Source organism: Ovis canadensis, chromosome 17 (genome assembly GCF_042477335.2).
Source record: "Ovis canadensis isolate MfBH-ARS-UI-01 breed Bighorn chromosome 17, ARS-UI_OviCan_v2, whole genome shotgun sequence".
NCBI classification, from domain to species: domain Eukaryota; kingdom Metazoa; phylum Chordata; class Mammalia; order Artiodactyla; family Bovidae; genus Ovis; species Ovis canadensis.
Window position 1 is genome coordinate 14744093 of NC_091261.1, and position 19923 is coordinate 14764015.

Sequence of the window (19923 nt, forward strand, 5' to 3'; positions counted from 1 at the left end):
ACCACCTTCCCATTTTAAAGGCGCTGTGAAGCCTTTCCTGCGCCATCTGCATCGAGACTAAGGGGGCCCTCTCATGCTCCTGCAGTGTTTGGCACAGGAGTCCATTTAAGGAACCACCCTCTATACTGTAAAGGAGATTCTTGTATATGTATAAGCAAATCACTTTGCTGTACCTCGAACTAACACAACACTGTTAGTCAACTATGCTCCAATATAAAGATTAAAAAAAAACTATGGTGCTAGAAGGTAGGGCAGTCTGGATAGAAAAGTGAAAGTCGCTCAGCCGTGTCTGACTCTTTGAGTCCATGGACTATAGGGTCCATGGAATTCTCCAGGCCAGAATACTGGAGTGGGTAGCCGTTCCCTTCTCCATGGGATCTTTCCAACTCAGGGATTGAACCCAGGTCTCACGCATTGCGGGTGGATTCTTTACCAGCTAAGCCACAAGGGAAATCCAAGAACACTGGCGTGGGTAGCCTATTTCTTCCCCAGGGGGTCTTCCCGACCCAGGAATCGAACCCGGGCCTCCTGCATTGCGGGCAGATTCTTTACCAACTGAGCTATCAGGGAAGCCCCTGAACAGAAGAGACTCTACAGACACTGGGATAGGGTTCTTTCAGGCTCCACGGCCCACAGGAACCACAAACGTTGGCTGAATTTTACTCATTCTTCAGGAAGTTGGTCGGTATTGATTTCTAGTGAAAAAGGTCCAGTTAACACTGGATGACATATACTTAAAGAGAAAATTGCACAAAGTACTAAAAATCTTAAGGGAAACAACTTACCGTCTCATAAAATATCTCCATCATGCGGGTTCTCTTTTCCTCTGCACTTAGTCCTTTTTTCTTCGACTAAAGTACAAAAGTTAGGCACAAAAGTTAGAAAGTAAACTGCTTTAAAAACCAAAAACCAATGCTTTTTAAGACAACTTGGTTCAAAACATTATTAGAAATAATGCACGGTCTCGTCTGAGACAGGAGGGTTAATAAATCTCATAGCCAGGCCTTGTGGTAGGTGCTGCCACTATAAAAATAACAACTGTGGCTGAGACAGTCTGGCATTTTGTAGAAATTCAATAGGTATCAAATGATCAATAAATCACTGTATCTACCTTCAAAAGAGTTAATCTCTCAAAGAAAATAAACAGCCATTCAATGCTTCTCGTTGATGAACAGGTACATGCATAAACTGCTACCCCAGACAGAATGAATTAATTCTACCCAGGAAAGAGAGAAGAGTTAGCTCGGAAGGCAAGAGATGAGTGGGATTTTGGCAAGTTGAGAAACAGTGAGGAGGGTATCCTGGACAGACCGCACATAGGCACAGGGTTATGGAAGTTCATGGAATGCTCCAGAGAGACAAACACTTAGGGACGCTTATTAAATGAATGAGGGTGTAAGGGAGCGGCAGATGAGATGAGAGAGATTGCCTGGGGCCAGATTACGGCAGGCTGACTGTCCAGTTAGAGAGCAGACTTTCCTCCAGGCAACTGAGGAGCGACAGGGCGATTTCTAAAGCAGGGAGTCAGAGTACCGTAGCATTGTGGAGGGCAGGCTGGAGGAAGGAAAACATGCATGTAGAATATGAAAGCCTACCTCAGGTGACTATCATCCTACCCTTTAGCCAATCTGAAGTTAAGATAATTAAGATGTAACTGAAATGTACTGCTAATAATAAATTTTACTCTATATTTTATAGAGAGTATATACCTAAAGCTAAAGTCTGATTTTTCAAAAAACCCTGTTTCCTCAAAGCAAATATTTACAGAAAATAACAGAGAATGAGAACCATAATCCCTAGCGCTCTCACGGAAGATTCCACATCAATGTTTCTGAAGTAATCTGCATCTTTCTCAAAAATTGCATGGGATTATAAGGGAATACGGGCTTCCCAGGTGGTGCTAGTGGTAAAGAATCCACCTGCCAAGAGATGCAGGTTCGATCCCTGGGTCAGGAAAATTCCCTGGGAGAGGGCATGGCAACCCACTCCAGCATTCTCGCCTGGAGAATCCCATGGACAGAGGACACTGGTCAAGAGTCAAGACATGACTGAGCGACTCAGCATGCATGCACACACACATGCACAGGTGTATAAAAACCGCTTAGTAAGAACTTTAAAATACACCACTGGAAAAGCAGACATAAATAAATCAATAATAATAAACCTACCCAATCAAAACCTGCAGCAGAAATGAAAGCCAACACCAGACAGGGAAAGGAATCTGGAATTGTCGTTGTGAATGCATTCCAGAATATACGGCCTAGAAACGCACACACTCACTTTCACAGCAAATTATCCAGTGTTCCTTGATGACTGTATAGGTAAAATAAGTAGCCTCAAAGTTAATATTTTTCTCTTTTTCCTCTGTCCATTCTCAAATACTGCAGTTCCCCAGGTCCCTTCTCTACTGATCCCCTCATATGCTTTCTTTGATCTTACCTGTTTTCATGCTAAGACCTCAAATCTTTACATCCTGGGCTAGATGGGGGCCTGAACTCCAATCACATTTAATCACTTGCCTGCTGAACAGCCTCAAACTTGGGAAGTCTAAACTGACCTCTTCCTCTCCCACACCTCCTCCCAAACCTGCTCTTCTGGATCTTGAGTTCAGTTAGATGCCACTTGTTACCCAAGCCAGAGGCCTGGTGTCACCCTAGGTTCCTTCATCTCCATTTCACAGACAACCAGTTACCAAGCCCTGCCAACCTCCGCGCTGAGCTGTTTCTCCACTCTATGCCGTCTGCTCCATGCCTCATGCCTCCGCCTAAGCTCAGGCCCACTTTAGATCTGCAGGCTGCTCACCACACTCTGTCCCTCCAAGGCCACACGTCGTGCTGTCGAAAAGCAAATCTAACGATGCCTCTCCCTCGCTTAAACCTTTTCAGGGGCTCCAAACCATCCAGGAGCATCCCGTCACCCTCGAATGACAGACAAGGCTCTCACAGGCCCACCCTCCACCTCAAATTTACCAGAACATGAAGAGCTCAGCACGCTAGGCTGTGATGCAAAAACTACTTGTAGCTCTCCCCTGGCAGCATGCTCTTTCCCATTTCTGTGCCTTTTTTTGGTCCCGTGCCACAAGGCGCAGCTGGTGTGACCTGGGACTGAACATGGGCCCTCTGCAGCGAAAGTACACCACTGGACCACCAGGGAATCCCTTCTGTGCCTTTTACAAAATGCTGTTCTACCTAAAACACTTTCCTCTCATGCAAATCAAAACCACAGTGAGATGCTCACCACACCTGTCAGAACTGCCGTTATCAAAAAGACCGCGAATAACAAATGCTGGTGAGGACGTGGGGAGAAGGGACCCCGCGTATACTTCGGTGGGAATGCATACCGGCGCAAAAACTGTGGAGAACAGTACAGAGCTTTCTCACAAACCTAAAAATACAATCCACCAATTCCACTCCTGGGTGTCTATATCCCAAAGAAGCACAAATTCAAAAAGATACACACCCCCCAAGATACACGCACCCCAATGTTCACTGCAGCATTATTTACATTTGCCAAGACATGGAATTAACCTGTGTTCATCAAGGATGAATGGATAAAGATGTGGTGTACACACACACACACAGACAGATTCTTACGACTCGATCATAAAAAAGCAGCAACATGGGCCGACTTGGAAGGCTAAGTGAAATAAGTCAGAGAAAGAGAAACAGTATACGATAACACTTAAATGTGGAATCTAGAAAATACAACAAACTAGTCAACAAAACAAAAAAGCAGCAGACGCCCAGATAAAGAGAACAAACTAGCAGCTGCCGCTGGGGAGGAGAAGGGAAGGGCATACAGGGCTGGGGGGAACGGGCTTATTATGGGATTACACGTGCCCCAGGACTGAGAAAATGGTTTCTCAGCCTAGAATCTGGAGGTTAAGTTAGGGGCACTGTGGCTGCGTCACTGGAAAAAGATCCAATGCTTTAGAAAAGGCTCCTAACACGTTGCTGTTATAAACAGCTCCTTGAGAGCGTGGGCTCCATAAGAATTTGCCACGCAGAGGCAGGCAATGGGTAGAACTGTGTCCTGAGGGCACAGTTTGAGGAAAGCACTTATCACTCAGCTCAGCAGCTTATGAAAGTGACTCAAGAAACATGGAGGAGCTCCCCAGGCGGCACCAGTGGAAAAGATCCTGCCTGCCAACGCAGGAGACACAGGACACCTGGCTTTGTTCCCTGGGTCGGGAAATACCCGGAGGAAGGCCTGGCAACCCACTCCAGTGTTCTTGCCTGGAGAATCCCACGGACAGAGGAGCCTGGGGGGCTACGGCACATGGGGTGGCAAAGAGTTGGACACAACTTAAGTGACTTAGCATGCACACATGTTATCATCCCTTAACACTGGTTTCAGGCTAATTTACTCATCACTCTCCTTAACCACTACAAAGAATGGTTATCACTAACCATGGTAGGAGAGCATCATGGCCAGAGTTAAAATAACTAATGTAAAAGGATGCCACATTACTTCATATTTAGAAATTTCTCCAAAAAAAATCAACAAGGGCTCACGTAAAATTTAAGATTTAAGAAAATCTCCTGATACTATAAGTTAGAGATTCATTCAACACTTGACTTTAGGAAAATGAAAAGAGTCTTCTCTTATTATAACTTAAAAAAATCCTAAAGTCAGGAATTCCCTGGAGGGCCAGTGATTTGGGACCCAGCACTTCTACTGCAGGAGACAGTTTCGATCCCTTGTCAGGGAATTAAGATCCTACATGCTGTGCAGTCCAAAAAAAAAAAAAAGAAATCCTAAAGTCAGCCGTGTTGATCACTAGTAAAATTTTGAAAAATTAAAAGTAGATGATAGCTGCTGCCCTCAGAAGTAGCAGACCACACCACGTATCTCCAATTTAAAAAACGTGCTTGGACTTAAAACAATTGTCTACCCTGCAAGCATAACCAAACTGAAGCAAACAGCTATTAACAACCAGGAAAGAGAAGAAAGGTTATCTCTGTATAACACTAAACTTATTTCTTGGACTGCAAGGAGATCCAACCAGTCAATTCTGAAGGAGATCAGCCCTGGGATTTCTTTGGAAGGAATGATGCTAAAGCTGAAACTCCAGTACTTTGGCCACCTCATGACAAGAGTTGATTCATTGGAGAAGACTGTGATGCTGGGAGGGACTGGGGGCAGGAGGAGAAAGGGACGACCGAGGATGAGATGGCTGGATGGCATCACGGGCTCAATGGACGTGAGTCTGAGTGAACTCTGGGAGTTGGTGATGGACAGGGAGGTCTGGTGTACTGCGATTCACAGGGTCTCAAAGAGTCTGACACGACTGAGCAACTGAACTGAACTGAAACTTATTTCTTACTGATACATGAAAAGTGGGAAACATGTCTCTTACAAAAAATTTTGTTTCATGTTTCTCCATTACCAGAGGTAAACATCAGAAAAGAGTTAAAGGCACATTAAACCATTTACTATTAGAAGGCGATGCAGGTGTAGAGTCAGTCGGTAAAAAGACAAAAACAAAAAGTCAACACAGTAGTCAGCTGTATCTGGCTAGTAACTATAAACAGAAATATATGAGGGCACACTGGTACCAGATTTAAGTGTGGGCTTGTTTGGCTTCCTACGTCGATTTTATGCCCAGGTGGCTGGGCGTTAGTCTAACCACAAAGAAGCCGTTATCAGCTATGATAACATCTGGACAACTACCTTCAAATAAACACTGAACAACCTAGATCCCCGTCCACCACTAGCTTGGCAAAATAACGGCCACTTAACTTAAATACGATATTAAAATCTTTGATCCACTTCATTAGACGTTGATTCTCTGCCAAGAGAAGGTGGGGGGCAGCGAGAGTAGAAACTCTGAAGGTTTATGAAAACGATCTGATGAGCAGAAAGACATTAAACTCGCAAAACAAAGAGATGGTTTGGAATCTAACCAAAACTGAACTCACTGGGCCACAAGAAGGCCATGTCTGACCAAGTCAGTGGTTTCATGAGCGTGCTCAGCCGTGTCAGACTCTGTCACCCCGTGGACTGCAGCCCGCCAGGCTCCTCTGTCCGTGGAATTCTCCAGGCAAGAACGCTGGTTGCCATTCTCTTCTCTGGGGGTGGGGTGTCTTTCCCACCCAGGGGTCCAACCCGGGTCTCCTGCATTGCAGGCAGATTCTTCCCAGTCTGAGCCACCGGGGAAGCCCGGGGGCTTCCCTAATACAGCAACTTTGGAAGTGAGTCCTGCCCTTCAGTAAAAAGGAGCATTTTCACAGAAATCCTCTAACTGGCATAAAGTGGAGAGTCTTTAGGTCACTTTAGAAACTGTGAGGAATTCTGAAATGTGCTCTACAGGCTACAATGCACAAAACCATTCATCGTCAGGGATCACGCGAAGCCCTCGCGCCCTCAAGGCCGCTTCCCCCAAGGCTCTCAAGCGGGGGCGGCGCCTTCTGGAGGCCGGAGGCGGGGAGCCGGGACGCGGCTTCTGAAGCGACTCTTGGCCTTGCTGACAGACTGCTGAGCCTGCGAGACCCTCGCGGCACGTCCTCGAACGCTCCGCGTTTACGCTAAGCCGCCCGGGAGGGCGCGGGGGGCATGAAGCGGGGTCCCGGCGCTGCAAGCCTGCCTGGACCGGGGCAGCGGCGGCCGGAAAGCGCGGGGCGGACGCGGCGTGCGGCCCGGCGGGCGCGGCCCCTGCAGCCACCCTGGGAGCCCGGAGCCGGCCAGGCCGGGGCCCCACGCGGCCGGAGGCTTAGGCGGCCGGGCCGCGGGGAGGAAGGGGCCCGGGAGGCGCGCCCCGGCTCTTACCATGGCGCGGGCGGCTCGTCTTCCGGCGGCGGGACCGGCACGCGGCGAGGGGCGGGGCCGGCTCGGGCGGGTTTGATTTTGGCGCCGACACCGCCCCGCGGGCGGAGCAGCGAGGGGGAGGAGGGGAAGACAGACCAGCCCTCGCTCCTGCGGCGCGCAGCGACCCCTGGCGGCGGCGGCGAGCGGCCGCTCCGGTGGGCGGGGCCCACCCTGAGGGCGGGGCCTGCTCGGTCCCGCCCGTCCGCGTCCCGAGGCTGGCCGACAAGCTCTCGCAGCTGCTTCCGTTTTCCGTCCTCGGTGCTGAGTGTGATCCCGTTTTTTTTTTCCGAGAAAGTCTTGAGCCCTCGCCTTTGACGTCATTCTTCATTCAGCGGAAACCGCCCCAAGTTTGCCTTAAGAAACTGATTCCTTTTGGCCCCTGGGCAGGAAATACTGCCTCCGTCCATCCGGATTTGCCTGGTCTGGGGCGGATTTTATTTCCTCTTTTAATTTTATGCCCCAGTTTTTAGCGCTATCCACTACTTTTCCAGATTTAAAAAATCCACTTGTTTATGTTTGCCTTTCTTTTAGGTTTTTTTTTTAAATACAAGAGAATGAATTTCAAATCAAAACAGTCAAAAATAGGCTACCTCATTACTTGACAAGGTGCCAGAAAATTAGCTCAGATTTTTCAGTTATTCTGAAAACTGTATTATCTTGAGCCATTTTAAAGTATGATGATTTCACTAGAAAGAAAGGAATTTGTTACTGAAATAGGAATTTGCATTGTAATAGGGAAGAACCTTTGAATCTTATTATAAATTGATAACTAAAGGGATGTTGCCTATAAGCTTAACTAGGTATAATGACTCATCTCTGGGAACCTAGCTTCCCAGGTAGTGAGCATTAAACTAGAATACCAATGTTAAGCTCACTGGAAACCTGACCAGATCCAGCTGTGAATGACTGCAAGAAGGAAGAAATTAACACACCCCTGGTGACTCTGCTTGCAGTGCAGGAGACCCAGGTTGGATCCCTGGGTCAGGCAGATGCCCTAGAGAAGGGGATGAATGGCAACCCATCCAGGATTCTTGCCTGGAGAAGTCCGTGGGCAGAGGAGCCTGGTGAACTACAGTTCATGGGGTCACAGAGTCAGGCATGACTGAGAGACTTTCCCGCTTTCCACAGGCTGATGGAAACCAGGAAGTGTTTGACTCTACTCCCTCTCCTTTTAGAAAAGGAACCTGAATTCTAACTAAGGCACGATTGGTCTTTGGGGCACAAGCCCACCATCTTCTCGGTTTGCTGGCTTTTTGAATAAAGTCATTTTATTGAATAAAGCCAATTTCTTGCCCCAACACATTGTCTCTTGATTGCTGGCATGTTGTGCAGTGAGCAGTATGAGCTTAGATTCAGTAACAGCATCTCCTGTTCCTTCTGATAGAAGAAAGATAAGGATAGATTGAATTACTTAGAGTTCCATTAATTTGGTTTTTCCTATTCGAGTTCAGTATAATTCTGTTGATGGTACGTAAGATGATTTTAATAAAAGGCTATCCATTTAGTGTTTTAATATTAGTACTAGAAAATGTATAACTAATGCACCATACCCTAGATTTTTCAAGGGGCTTCCTAGGTGGTACAGTGATAAAGAATCCACCCGCCAATGCAGGAGACACAAGAGATGCAGTTTCGATCCCTGGGTGGAGAAGATCCCCTGGAGGAGGAAATGGCAACCTGCTCCAGTATTCTTGCCTGGAAAATCCCATGGACAGAGAAGCCTGGTGGGCTACAGTCCACGGGGTCACACACAGCTGGACATAGGACTGAGCACACAGGCACGCACAGTGACCCTAGATTTCTCATGCCTTGCTCGAGATACAGTGGAAATAAGTACGTCAGTAAAAATTAAAGTGATATTTAAGACAAATATTAAGCAATTATACTGAGGTTTATATAAAGTTGTCAGAATAAAGGTGGCATTTGTGGGAAGATTTACCATATTAAAAAGCAGAGACATTACTTTGCCAACAAAGGTCCATCTAGTCAAGGCTATGGTTTTCCCAGCGGTCATGTATGGATATGAGAGTTGGACTATGAAGAAAGCTGAGCGCTGAAGAATTGATGCTTTTGAACTGTGGTGTTGGAGAAGACTCTTGAGAGTCCCTTGGACTGCAAGGAGATCCAACCAGTCCATCCTAAAGGAAATCAGTCCTGAATATCATTGGAAGGACTGGGTTGTTGAAGCTGAAACTCCAATACTTTGGCCACCTGATGTGAAGAGCTGACTCATTTGAAAAGACCCTGATGCTGGGAAAGATTGAAGGTGGGAGAAGGGGACAGAGGATGAGATGGTTGGATGGCATCACTGACTCAGTGGACATCAGTTTGAGTAAACTCTGGGAGTTGGTGATGGACAGGCAGGCCTGGCACGCTGCAGTTCATGGGGTCACAAAGTCTGATACGACTGAGTGGCTGAACTAAACTGAACTTAACCTTATCTGCTCCCAGACTGCCATACCTTCTGTTCCATCAAGAACAGCCTTTCTTGGGAATTCCTCTTTGGTCCAGGAAGATTAGGACTTAGCGCTTTCACTGCCATGGCCTGGGTTCAATCCCTAGTCAGGGAAGTAAGATCCCACAAGCCATTCCCATCCTTCCATCTTTTAAATGCTCAGGTAGGCCTCCGAGTCTTTTTCTCTCTGCTTCCTCACACCTCCCCACAAGAAGGATCTCTGTACAGTTTTATCACAGCACCCCGATTCACTTTGTAATTATTTACTTGGACTGCTGCTGGTAAGTCGCTTCAGTCGTGTCCAACTCTGTGACCCCCATAGACGGCAGCCCACCAGGCTCCCCCGTCCCTGGGATTCTCCAGGCAAGAAGACTCGAGTGGGTTGCCATTGCCTTCTCCAATGCATGAAAGTGAAAAGTGAAAGTGAAGTCGCTCAGTTGTGTCTGACTGTTCGCGACCCCATGGACTGTAGCCTACCAGGCTCCTCTGTCCATGGGATTTTCCAGGCAAGAGTACTGGAGTGGGGTGCCAGTGCCTTCTCCATATTGGTGTTTTACAAAACCTTTAAGCACACATTAATTTCATTTTAAAAAATGTGAATATCTACTGCCTGCAGAGTATGTGAGGATGAACCACTCCTTCCAGTGTGGCCTTTCTGTTTCAGTCAGTGCTGCCCTTCCACCTGGGTGACTGCCACTTGCCCTAGACCGTACTCTGTAGAGGGGCATGTTGGCCCCACTCCAGCCACATCACTCCCAAGGCCAAGGAGTGTGCAGGCCCAAAGGGACATGCCCATCTTTTACCCACAGCCTTTCTTCTAGACCAGGAATCTGATGGTGGTTTAGTTACTAAGTCATGTCCGACTCTTGTGACCCCACCGATTGCAGCCTACCAGGCTCCTCTGTTGGTGGAATTTCCCAGGCAAGAATACTGGAGTGTGTTGGTATTTCCTTCTCCAGGGTATCTTCGCAACCCAGGTATCGAACCCAGGTTTCCTGCGTTGCAGGCAGATTCTTTACCGACTGAGCTACCAGGGAATCCCTACAGGAATCTGGGGAACTCAGTATTCCTTGCCTGTCTAGGTTTGAGTTCCCGGAAGAACAGAGCCTGCAGCAGCGATGTGCTGAAACAGGCACACCTCTTTATCATGCTTCGCTGCATTGCACGTAGCAGACACTCGCTGCATTGCACGTAGCAGACACTGTGTTTTGTACACATTGAAGGTTTGTGTCAACTCTGTCGAGCAAGTCTATTAGCACCATTTTCCCAACAGCATTTGGTCATTTTGTGTCTCTATTGCACATTTGGGTAATTCTTCCAATATTTCAAACTTTTTCATCATTATTATATCTCTTATGGTGATCTGTAATCATTGAAGCTACTATTGTGAATTGTTTCAGGACACTATGAACCATGCCCATATAAGGCAGAGGACTTAATTGATATGTGCTGTGTGTGTTCTGACTGCTCCACCGACCAACTGGCCATTTCCCCATCTTTCTGTCTCCCCTTAGAGCTCCGTATTCCCTCAGACAAAACAATATTGAAGCTAGGCCAGTTCCTAACCTTAAAATGGCTTCTAAGTGTTCAAGTGAAAGGAAAAGTCACATGTCTCTCACTTTAAATCAAAAGCTAGAGATGATTAAGCTTAGTGAGGAAGGCATGTCGGGAGCAGGGACAGGCTGAAACTAAGCTCTCCTTCACCAAACAGCCAAGTTGTGGGTGCAAAGAAAAATTTCTTGAAGGAAATGAAAAGTGCTACTCCAGTGAACACGTAAACGATGAGGAAGCGGAACAGCCTTCTTGATGATGTGGAGAAAGTCTGAGGGATCCGGAGAGACAACCAAAGCAGCCACGTTCCCTAACGCCAAAGCCTAGTCTACGGCAAGGCTGTGAACCTCCTCAATCCCCTGAAGGCTGAGAGAGGCGACGAAGCTGCAGAGGAAAAGTCTGAAGCTGCCGAGGCTGGTTCATGAGGTTCAAGGAAAGAAGCTGCCTCCTAACACCAGTGCGAGGTGAAGCAGTCAGTGCTAATCAGAAGCTTCGGCCAGTTATCCAGAAGATCAAGCTAAGACAATTAACGAAGGTGGCTCCACTAAACGAGTAGTCAGTGTAGAGAAAACAGCCTTCCATTAGGAGATTCCACTAGGACTTTCATAGCTAGAGAGAAGTCAATGCCTGGCTTCAAGGGACAGGCCGACACTCTTATTAGGGGCTAATGCAGCTGGTGACTTTAAGTCAAAGCCAGTGCTCACCCACCATTCTGAAAATTCTAGGGCCCTCAAGAATCATGCTCGATCTGCTATGCCTCTTCTCTATAAATGGAAGAACAAAGCCTGGATAACAGCATATCTGTTTGCAACATGGTTTAACTGAATATGTTAAACCCACTGTTGAGACCTACTGCTCAGAAAAAATATTATTTCAGGATATTACAGCTCATTGACAATGTACCTGGTCACCCAAGAATTCTGATGGAGATGTACAATGAGATTAATGTTTTTATGCCTGCTAACACAACATCCATTCTGCAGTCCATGGATCAAAGAGTAGTTTCTATAATACTTTTAAGCATTATTAAGAAATACATTTTGGAAGGCCATAGTTGCCATAGGCAGTGATTTCTGTGGTGTATCTGGGCAAAGTCAATTGAAAACCTTCTAGAAAAGATTCACCATTCTAGATGCCACTAAGAGCATGTGTGATTTATGGGAAGAGGTCAAAATATCAACAATAAGAGGAGTTTGAGAAAAGTTGATTCCAACTCTCCTGTATGACTTTGAGGGGTTTAAGCCTTCAGTGGAGGAAGGCACTGCAAATGTGCTGGAAACAGCAAGAGAGCTAGAGTTCAAAGTGGAGCCTGAAGATGTGATGCCATTGCTGCAATCTCATGATACAATTTGAAGGGATGAGGAGTTGCTTCTTATGGATGAGTAAGAAAAGTAGTTTCTTGAGATGGAATCTACTTCTGGTGAAGATGCTGTGAAGACTGCTGAAACAATAGCAAAGGGCTTAGAACATTACACAAACTTAGCTGATCAAGCAGTAGCAGGGTTTGAGAGGACTGGCTCCAATCTTGAAAGGGGTTTTCTGTGAGTAAAATGCTCTCAAACAGCACCGCATGCCACAGAGAAATCATTCATGAGAGAATCAATGCAGCAAACTTCACTGTCTTATTTCAAGAAACTGCCACCGCCACCCCAACCTTCAGTGACGACCACCCTGATCAGTCAGCAGCCACCACCCTGGAGGCAAGATCTTCCACCAGCAGCAAGACTGCAGCTCGTTGAAGGCTCAGGTGACGGCTAGCATTTTTTCTTAAAAAATTATTAAAGTATTTTTTAAATTATGGTATGTATATTCTTTTTTAAGACATAATTCTACTTCACACTTAATAGGCTACAGTATAGTATAAACATAACTTTTCTCAGCACTGGAAAACCAAAAATTTCATATGACTTTATGATTCATTTGGGAGTGAGGAAGCAGTGAAGATGAGACAGGAGAGGAGGAAAGGTGTGTATATTTCCACTAGAGGTATGTACATTTCTCTGGCATTTAAAAATCTTTACAAACTCATCTTTTTTTTCTTTTTCCCAAGAGAATGGAAGTTTGTGGAAGTCTCAGGTGAACACAGAGGAGACAGCTTGTCCGCACCCAACATGTGAAAACTTGGACTTTCCATCATGGTTATTGACATTTCTTTTACGGCACCTACCTTAATTTGTTCTGTACTATAGGTATTAATGCTCTTTGAATCTTTCCATCTGGGATATAAACTCCTTGAAAACAGGGACACTAACTCTTTCAGCCCTGCCTCGTCTCTCATCGTGTTTTCTCGAGCATTGTCTAGCCTCACGATACTGAACTATTAGTTCTCCCCTGGAGAGCTTGCTCTCTTGCCCTCTTTTAGCAAGCCAGGGTTGGCGGTCCTCACTAACGCCTCTCTGCCTTCTCCCTGGGTGAGTTAATAGTTGCTAGCATCCTTCGCCCCTCTCAACAGCCCATCATCCTCCGTTCTCAGGGGGGTGATGACTGGGCACGTGGAGCAAGTCAGTCATGGTGGGAGCCTCAGGTGTATGTGAGCGTCCTCACGCACCTGGTGAATATCCCTCTGCCCCAGGGACTGTGACATTACGTAGCAAATAAACACCACCACAGACTGAAACAGACACCACAGAAAGGGAAAAGTCTTTCCATTCTTTTGAATGAGGGGTCCTGCATTTTCATTTTGTACCAGGCATCATAAATTATGTAGCCAGCTCTGTACATATTCATTTAAGTCTCATTCCAGTAGGATAAAGCTTCATGGGAACTGGGACCTTTTTTTTTTTTTTTTTTTTTGGTTTACTGCTATTCCCTAGTAGCTAGAATGGGACCCTAGACTCAGTAAACATTTGCTAATGAAGGTGCATAAAAGCAGTTCATAGGGAGGAGAGGGAAAGATGGCGGAGGAATAGGACGGGAAGATAACGTTCTCCCTCACAAATTCCTCAAAAGAACATTTCAACGCCGAGCAAACTCCACAAAACAACTTCTGTAGGCTGGCAGAGGACATCAGGCAACCAGAAAAGCAGACCATTGTCTTCAAAAACAGGTAGGAAAAAATATAAAAGACGAAAAAGGAGACAAAGGAGGTGGGGAGGGAGCTCCGTCCCGAGAAGGGAAGCCCGTCCCGGGAAGGGAATTTTAAGAAGAGAGGTTTCCAAACACCAGGAAACACTCCCTGCCGAGTCTGTGGCGAGCCTTGGAAACACAGAGGGCAACATAATAGGAAGGAAAAATAGATAAATAATTAAAACCAACAGATTACAAGCCCACCAGTAACTCCCCCAGCGGAAAAGCAGCACAGACGCCTGCATCCGCCATTGGGAAGTGGGGGCAGGGCAGGGACGCGCGGGAGGCGCGGGCTGCAGAGCTTTGCAAGAATCGGGCAGGAACGCCCCACGCGCAACCAGAACGATCTAACTTGGGCTAGCAAACCAGACTGTGGGATAGCTACCACGCGAAAAGCTCGAACATAAGACACCGCCAGGACTGAGCACAGAACAAAGGACGGAGCGGAAAAAGCCGGCTGCAGACCATTCCCCGCCGGGGACAGGCAGCCAGAGCCATAAGGACTGGAAAGGGGCAATTGCAGACCCGGAGAGACTTTACTTACCTAACTGCAAGCAGGCTCCTTTGCTAAGACTTCTGGGGGTGCTGGACAGTCACAGTCTGCCTCACGGGGTGCGCCAGCGGTCCACCCAGAGAGCTGAGCGGCAGCGGCGGAAAAGGTGACAAGCCGCGGCGATTGCGCTCGCCAAACTCCTGAGCTACTCGGACCTGGGAAGGGCACAAAGCGCAGTCCCAGCCGCATTTGTGCCTCTGAGGGCTGCCTGAGCACCGAACCTGAGCGGCTTGGACCGGGGAAGTGCACGCAGCCTAGGGCCGGCCCCAGACGGTTCCCGGCTGAGCATCGTAGAGCCGGAGCGGTTTGTGCGCCGCGAGAAAGGACAGGTCAAGCGGGGCAGAGATACTGTGTACACACGACAGTGCTATTTGTTTGCAGCATCCCCCCTCCCCACAGCGCGACTGAACTAGTGAGCCTAAAAACCAGCAAACAGAAGAAGTTAAACAGAGGGAACCACCTTGGAAGTGAGCCCACACGGCCCATAACATCAGAGAAGAGCCAGATATATTTTTAATTTTTTAATATTTTTAAAATCATTCTTTTTTTTTGCTTTTTGCTTTTTTTTTTCCTTTTTTTTCCGAGCTTTTTTTTAATTGTTAAGTCTTCTATTTCTCCTCTAATTTTTATTTCTATAACCTAGTATTACTATTTTTTTAAAAAAAAAAGACTTTTTTTTTTTTTTTTAAGGCAAACACCATATATACTCTTTGGATGGTTGTTGGTGTTTTGTTTTGTTTTTTTTTGTTTGTTTGTTTTTTAATAATTCTTTTTTTTTCTTTCTTCCTTTTTCCTTCTGCTTTTCTTTAATATTGTATCTTTGAAAATCCAACCTCTACTCCAGATTTTTAATCTTTGCTCTTAGGTTTTTGTTGTCAATTTTGTACATTTAAAAACCCAAACTTCACTACCCAAGTTTACCTGAGAGCGAGATTACTGGCTTGACCACTCTCTCCTCCTCTGGACTCTCCTTTTTCTCCACCAGGTGGCCTCTGTCTCTTTTCTCCCCCATCTCTTCTCTATCCAACTCTGTGAATCTCTGTGTGTTCCAGACGGTAGAGAACACCTAAGGAACTGGTTACTGGCAGGATTTGTCTCTCTCCTACTCATTCCTCTCTCTTATCCTCCTGGTCACCTCTGTCTACTTCCTCCCTCTCCTCTTCCCCGTATAACTCTGTAAATACCTCTGAGCGGTCCAGACTATAGAGCGCACATAAGGAAGTGACTACTGGCTAGCTTGCTCTCTCCTCTCTTGATCTCACCGCATCTCATTCCAGTTACCTCTAACTACCCCCTCCATCTTCTCTTCTCCTTGTAACTCAGTGAACCTCTCTGAGTGTCCTTCAATGTGGAGAAACTTTTCATCTTTAACCTAGATGTTTTATCATCGGTGCTGTATAGATGGAGAAGTCTAGAGGCTACTGTAAAAATAAAACTGAAAACCAGAAGCAGGAAGCTTAAACCCAAAGCCTGAAAACATTAGAGAACTCTTGAATTCAGGGAACATTAAGCAATAGGAGCTCATCAAATGCCTTCATACCTACACTGAAACCAAGCTCCACCCAAGGGCCAACAAGTTCCAAAACAAGACATACCACCCAAATTCTCCAGCAACACAGGAACACTCCCCTGAGCCTCAATATACAGGCAGCTCAAAATTATCCCAAAACCTTTGATGTCTCATAACCCATTACGGGTCACTCCACTGCACTCCAGAGAGAAGAAACCCAGCTCCACCCACCAAAACTCCAACACAAGCCTCCCTAACCAGGAAACCTTGACAAGCCACTGATAGAACCCCACCCAAAGTGAGGAAGCTCCATAATAAAGAGAACTCCACAAATTATCAGAATATAAAAAGGCCACCCCAAACACAGCAATATAACCAAGATGAAGAGACAGAGGAATACTCAGCAGGTAAAGGAACAGGAAAGTTGCCCACCAAACCAAACAAAAGAGGAAGAAGTAGGGAATCTACCGGAGAAGGAATTCCGAATATTGATAGTGAAAATGATTCAAAATCTTGAAATCAAAATGGAAACACAGATAAATAACCTAGAGACAAGGATTGAGAAGATGCAAGAAAGGTTTAACAAGGACCTAGAAGAAATAAAAAAGAGTCAAAATATAATGAATAACACAATAAATGAGATCAGAAACTCTCTGGAGGCAACAAATAGTAGAATAACGGAGGCAGAAGATAGGATTAGTGAAATAGAAGATAGAATGGTAGAAATAAATGAATCAGAGAGGAAACAAGAAAAACGAATTAAAAGAAACGAGGACAATCTCAGAGACCTCCAGGACAATATGAAACGCTCCAACATTCGAATTATAGGAGTCCCAGAAGAAGAAGACAGAAAGAAAGACCATGAGAAAATCCTTGAGGAGATAATAGTTGAAAACTTCCCTAAAATGGGGAAGGAAATAATCACCCAAGTCCAAGAAACACAGAGAGTCCCAAATAGGATAAACCCAAGGCGAAACACCCCAAGACACATATTAATCAAATTAACAAAGATCAAACACAAAGAACAAATATTAAAAGCAGCAAGGGAAAAACAACAAATAACACACAAGGGGATTCCCATAAGGATAACAGCTGATCTGTCAATAGAAACTCTTCAGGCCAGGAGGGAATGGCAAGACATACTTAAAGTGATGAAAGACAATAACCTACAGCCCAGATTACTGTACCCAGCAAGGATCTCATTCAAATACGAAGGAGAAATCAAAAGCTTTACAGACAAGCAAAAGCTGAGAGAATTCAGCACCACCAAACCAGCTCTCCAACAAATTCTAAAGGATATCCTCTAGACAGGAAACACGAAAAGGGTGTATAAACCCGAACCCAAAACAATAAAGTAAATGGCAACGGGATCATACTTATCAATAATTACCTTAAACGTAAATGGGTTGAACGCCCCAACCAAAAGACAAAGACTGGCCGAATGGATACAAAAACAAGACCCCTCTATGTGCTGCTTACAAGAGACCCACCTCAAAACAAGGGACACATACAGACTGAAAGTGAAGGGCTGGAAAAAGATATACCACGCGAATAGAGACCAAAAGAAAGCAGGAGTGGCAATACTCATATCCGATAAAATAGACTTTAAAACAAAGGCTGTGAAAAGAGACAAAGAAGGCCACTACATAATGATCAAAGGAACAATCCAAGAAGAAGATATAACAATTATAAATATATATGCACCCAATATAGGAGCACCACAATATGTAAGACAAATGCTAACAAGTATGAAAGGGGAAATCAACAATAACACAATAATAGTGGGAGACTTTAATACCCCACTCACACCTATGGACAGATCAACTAAACAGAAAATTAACAAAGAAACGCAAACTTTAAATGATACATTAGATCAGTTAGACCTAATTGATATCTATAGGACATTTCACCCCAAAACAACGAATTTCACCTTTTTTTCAAGTGCTCATGGAACCTTCTCCAGGATAGATCACATCCTGGGCCATAAATCTAAACTTGATAAATTCAAGAAAGTCGAAATCATTCCAAGCATCTTTTCTGACCATAATGCATTAAGATTAGATCTCAATTACAGGAGGAAAACTATTAAAAATTCCAACATATGGAGGTTGAACAACACACTTCTGAATAACCAACAAATCACAGAAGAAATCAAAAAAGAAATCAAAATATGCATAGAAACTAATGAAAATGAAAACACAACAACCCAAAACCTGTGGGACACTATAAAAGCAGTGCTAAGAGGAAAGTTCATAGCAATACAGGCATACCTCAAGAAACAAGAAAAAAGTCAAATAAATAACCTAACTCTACAACTAAAGCAACTAGAAAAGGAAGAGTTGGAGAACCCCAGAGTTAGTAGAAGGAAAGAAATCTTAAAAATTAGGGCAGAAATAAATGCAAAAGAAACAAAAGAGACCATAGCAAAAATCAACAAAGCCAAAAGCTGGTTCTTTGAAAGGATAAATAAAATTGACAAACCATTAGCCAGACTCATCAAGAAGCAAAGAGAGAAAAGTCAAATCAATAAAATTAGAAATGAAAATGGAGAGATCACAACAGACAACACAGAAATACAAAGGATCATAAGAGACTACTATCAGCAGTTGTATGCCAATAAAATGGACAACGTGGAAGAAATGGACAAATTCTTAGAAAAGTACAATTTTCCAAAACTGAACCAGGAAGAAATAGAAAATCTTAACAGACCCATCACAAGCACGGAAATTGATACTGTAATCAGAAATCTTCCAGCAAACAAAAGCCCAGGTCCAGATGGCTTCACAGCTGAATTCTACCAAAAATTTAGAGAAGAGCTAACACCTATCCTCCTCAAACTCTTCCAGAAAATTGCAGAGGAAGGTAAACTTCCAAACTCATTCTATGAGGCCACCATCACCCTAATACCAAAACCTGACAAAGATGTCACAAAAAAGGAAAACTACAGGCCAATATCTCTGATGAACATAGATGCAAAAATCCTCAACAAAATTCTAGCAATCAGAATCCAACAACACATTAAAAAGATCATACACCATGACCAAGTGGGCTTTATCCCAGGGATGCAAGGATTCTTCAATATCCGCAAATCAATCAATGTAATTCACCACATTAACAAATTGAAAAATAAAAACCATATGATTATCTCAATAGATGCAGAGAAGGCCTTTGACAAAATTCAACATCCATTTATGATAAAAACTCTCCAGAAAGCAGGAATAGAAGGAACATACCTCAACATAATAAAAGCTATCTATGACAAACCCACAGCAAACATTATCCTCAATGGTGAAAGATTGAAAGCATTTCCCCTAAAGTCAGGAACAAGACAAGGGTGTCCACTTTCACCGCTACTATTCAACATAGTTCTGGAAGTTTTGGCCACAGCAATCAGAGCAGAAAAAGAAATAAAAGGAATCCAAATCGGAAAAGAAGAAGTAAAACTCTCACTGTTTGCAGATGACATGATCCTCTACATGGAAAACCCTAAAGACTCCACCAGAAATTTACTAGAGCTAATCAATGAATATAGTAAAGTTGCAGGATATAAAATCAACACACAGAAATCCCTTGCATTCCTATACACGAATAATGAGAAAGTAGAAAAAGAAATTAAGGAAACAATTCCATTCACCATTGCAACGAAAAGAATAAAATACTTAGGAATATATCTACCTAAAGAAACTAAAGACCTGTATATAGAAAACTATAAAACACTGATGAAAGAAATCAAAGAGGACACTAATAGATGGAGAAATATACCATGTTCATGGATTGGAAGAATCAATATAGTGAAAATGAGTATACTACCCAAAGCAATTTACAAATTCAATGCAATCCCTATCAAGCTACCAGCCACATTTTTCACAGAACTAGAACAAATAATTTCAAGATTTGTATGGAAATACAAAAAACCTCGAATAGCCAAAGCAATCTTGAGAAAGAAGAATGGAACTGGAGGAATCAACTTGCCTGACTTCA

General features: G+C 44.6%; 1 protein-coding gene across 2 annotated transcripts in view; it reads right to left on the reverse strand.

Annotated features, from left to right (window-relative positions):
- MND1 (meiotic nuclear divisions 1) overlaps window positions 1-9405 on the reverse strand; it is an 83728-nt gene extending 74323 nt beyond the window's left edge. The window contains exons 1-2 of one of the 2 annotated variants that reach the window (XM_069556654.1): window positions 6769-9405; window positions 786-851 (exon numbers count right to left, since the gene is read on the reverse strand). In XM_069556654.1, the coding sequence (XP_069412755.1) occupies window positions 786-851; window positions 6769-7128 (426 nt within the window). In that variant the 5' untranslated portion in view covers window positions 7129-9405. The remainder of the gene's footprint in view (window positions 1-785; window positions 852-6768) is intronic. The other variant, XM_069556655.1, reaches the window with a different exon arrangement.
- Window positions 9406-19923: the final 10518 nt, after the last annotated feature.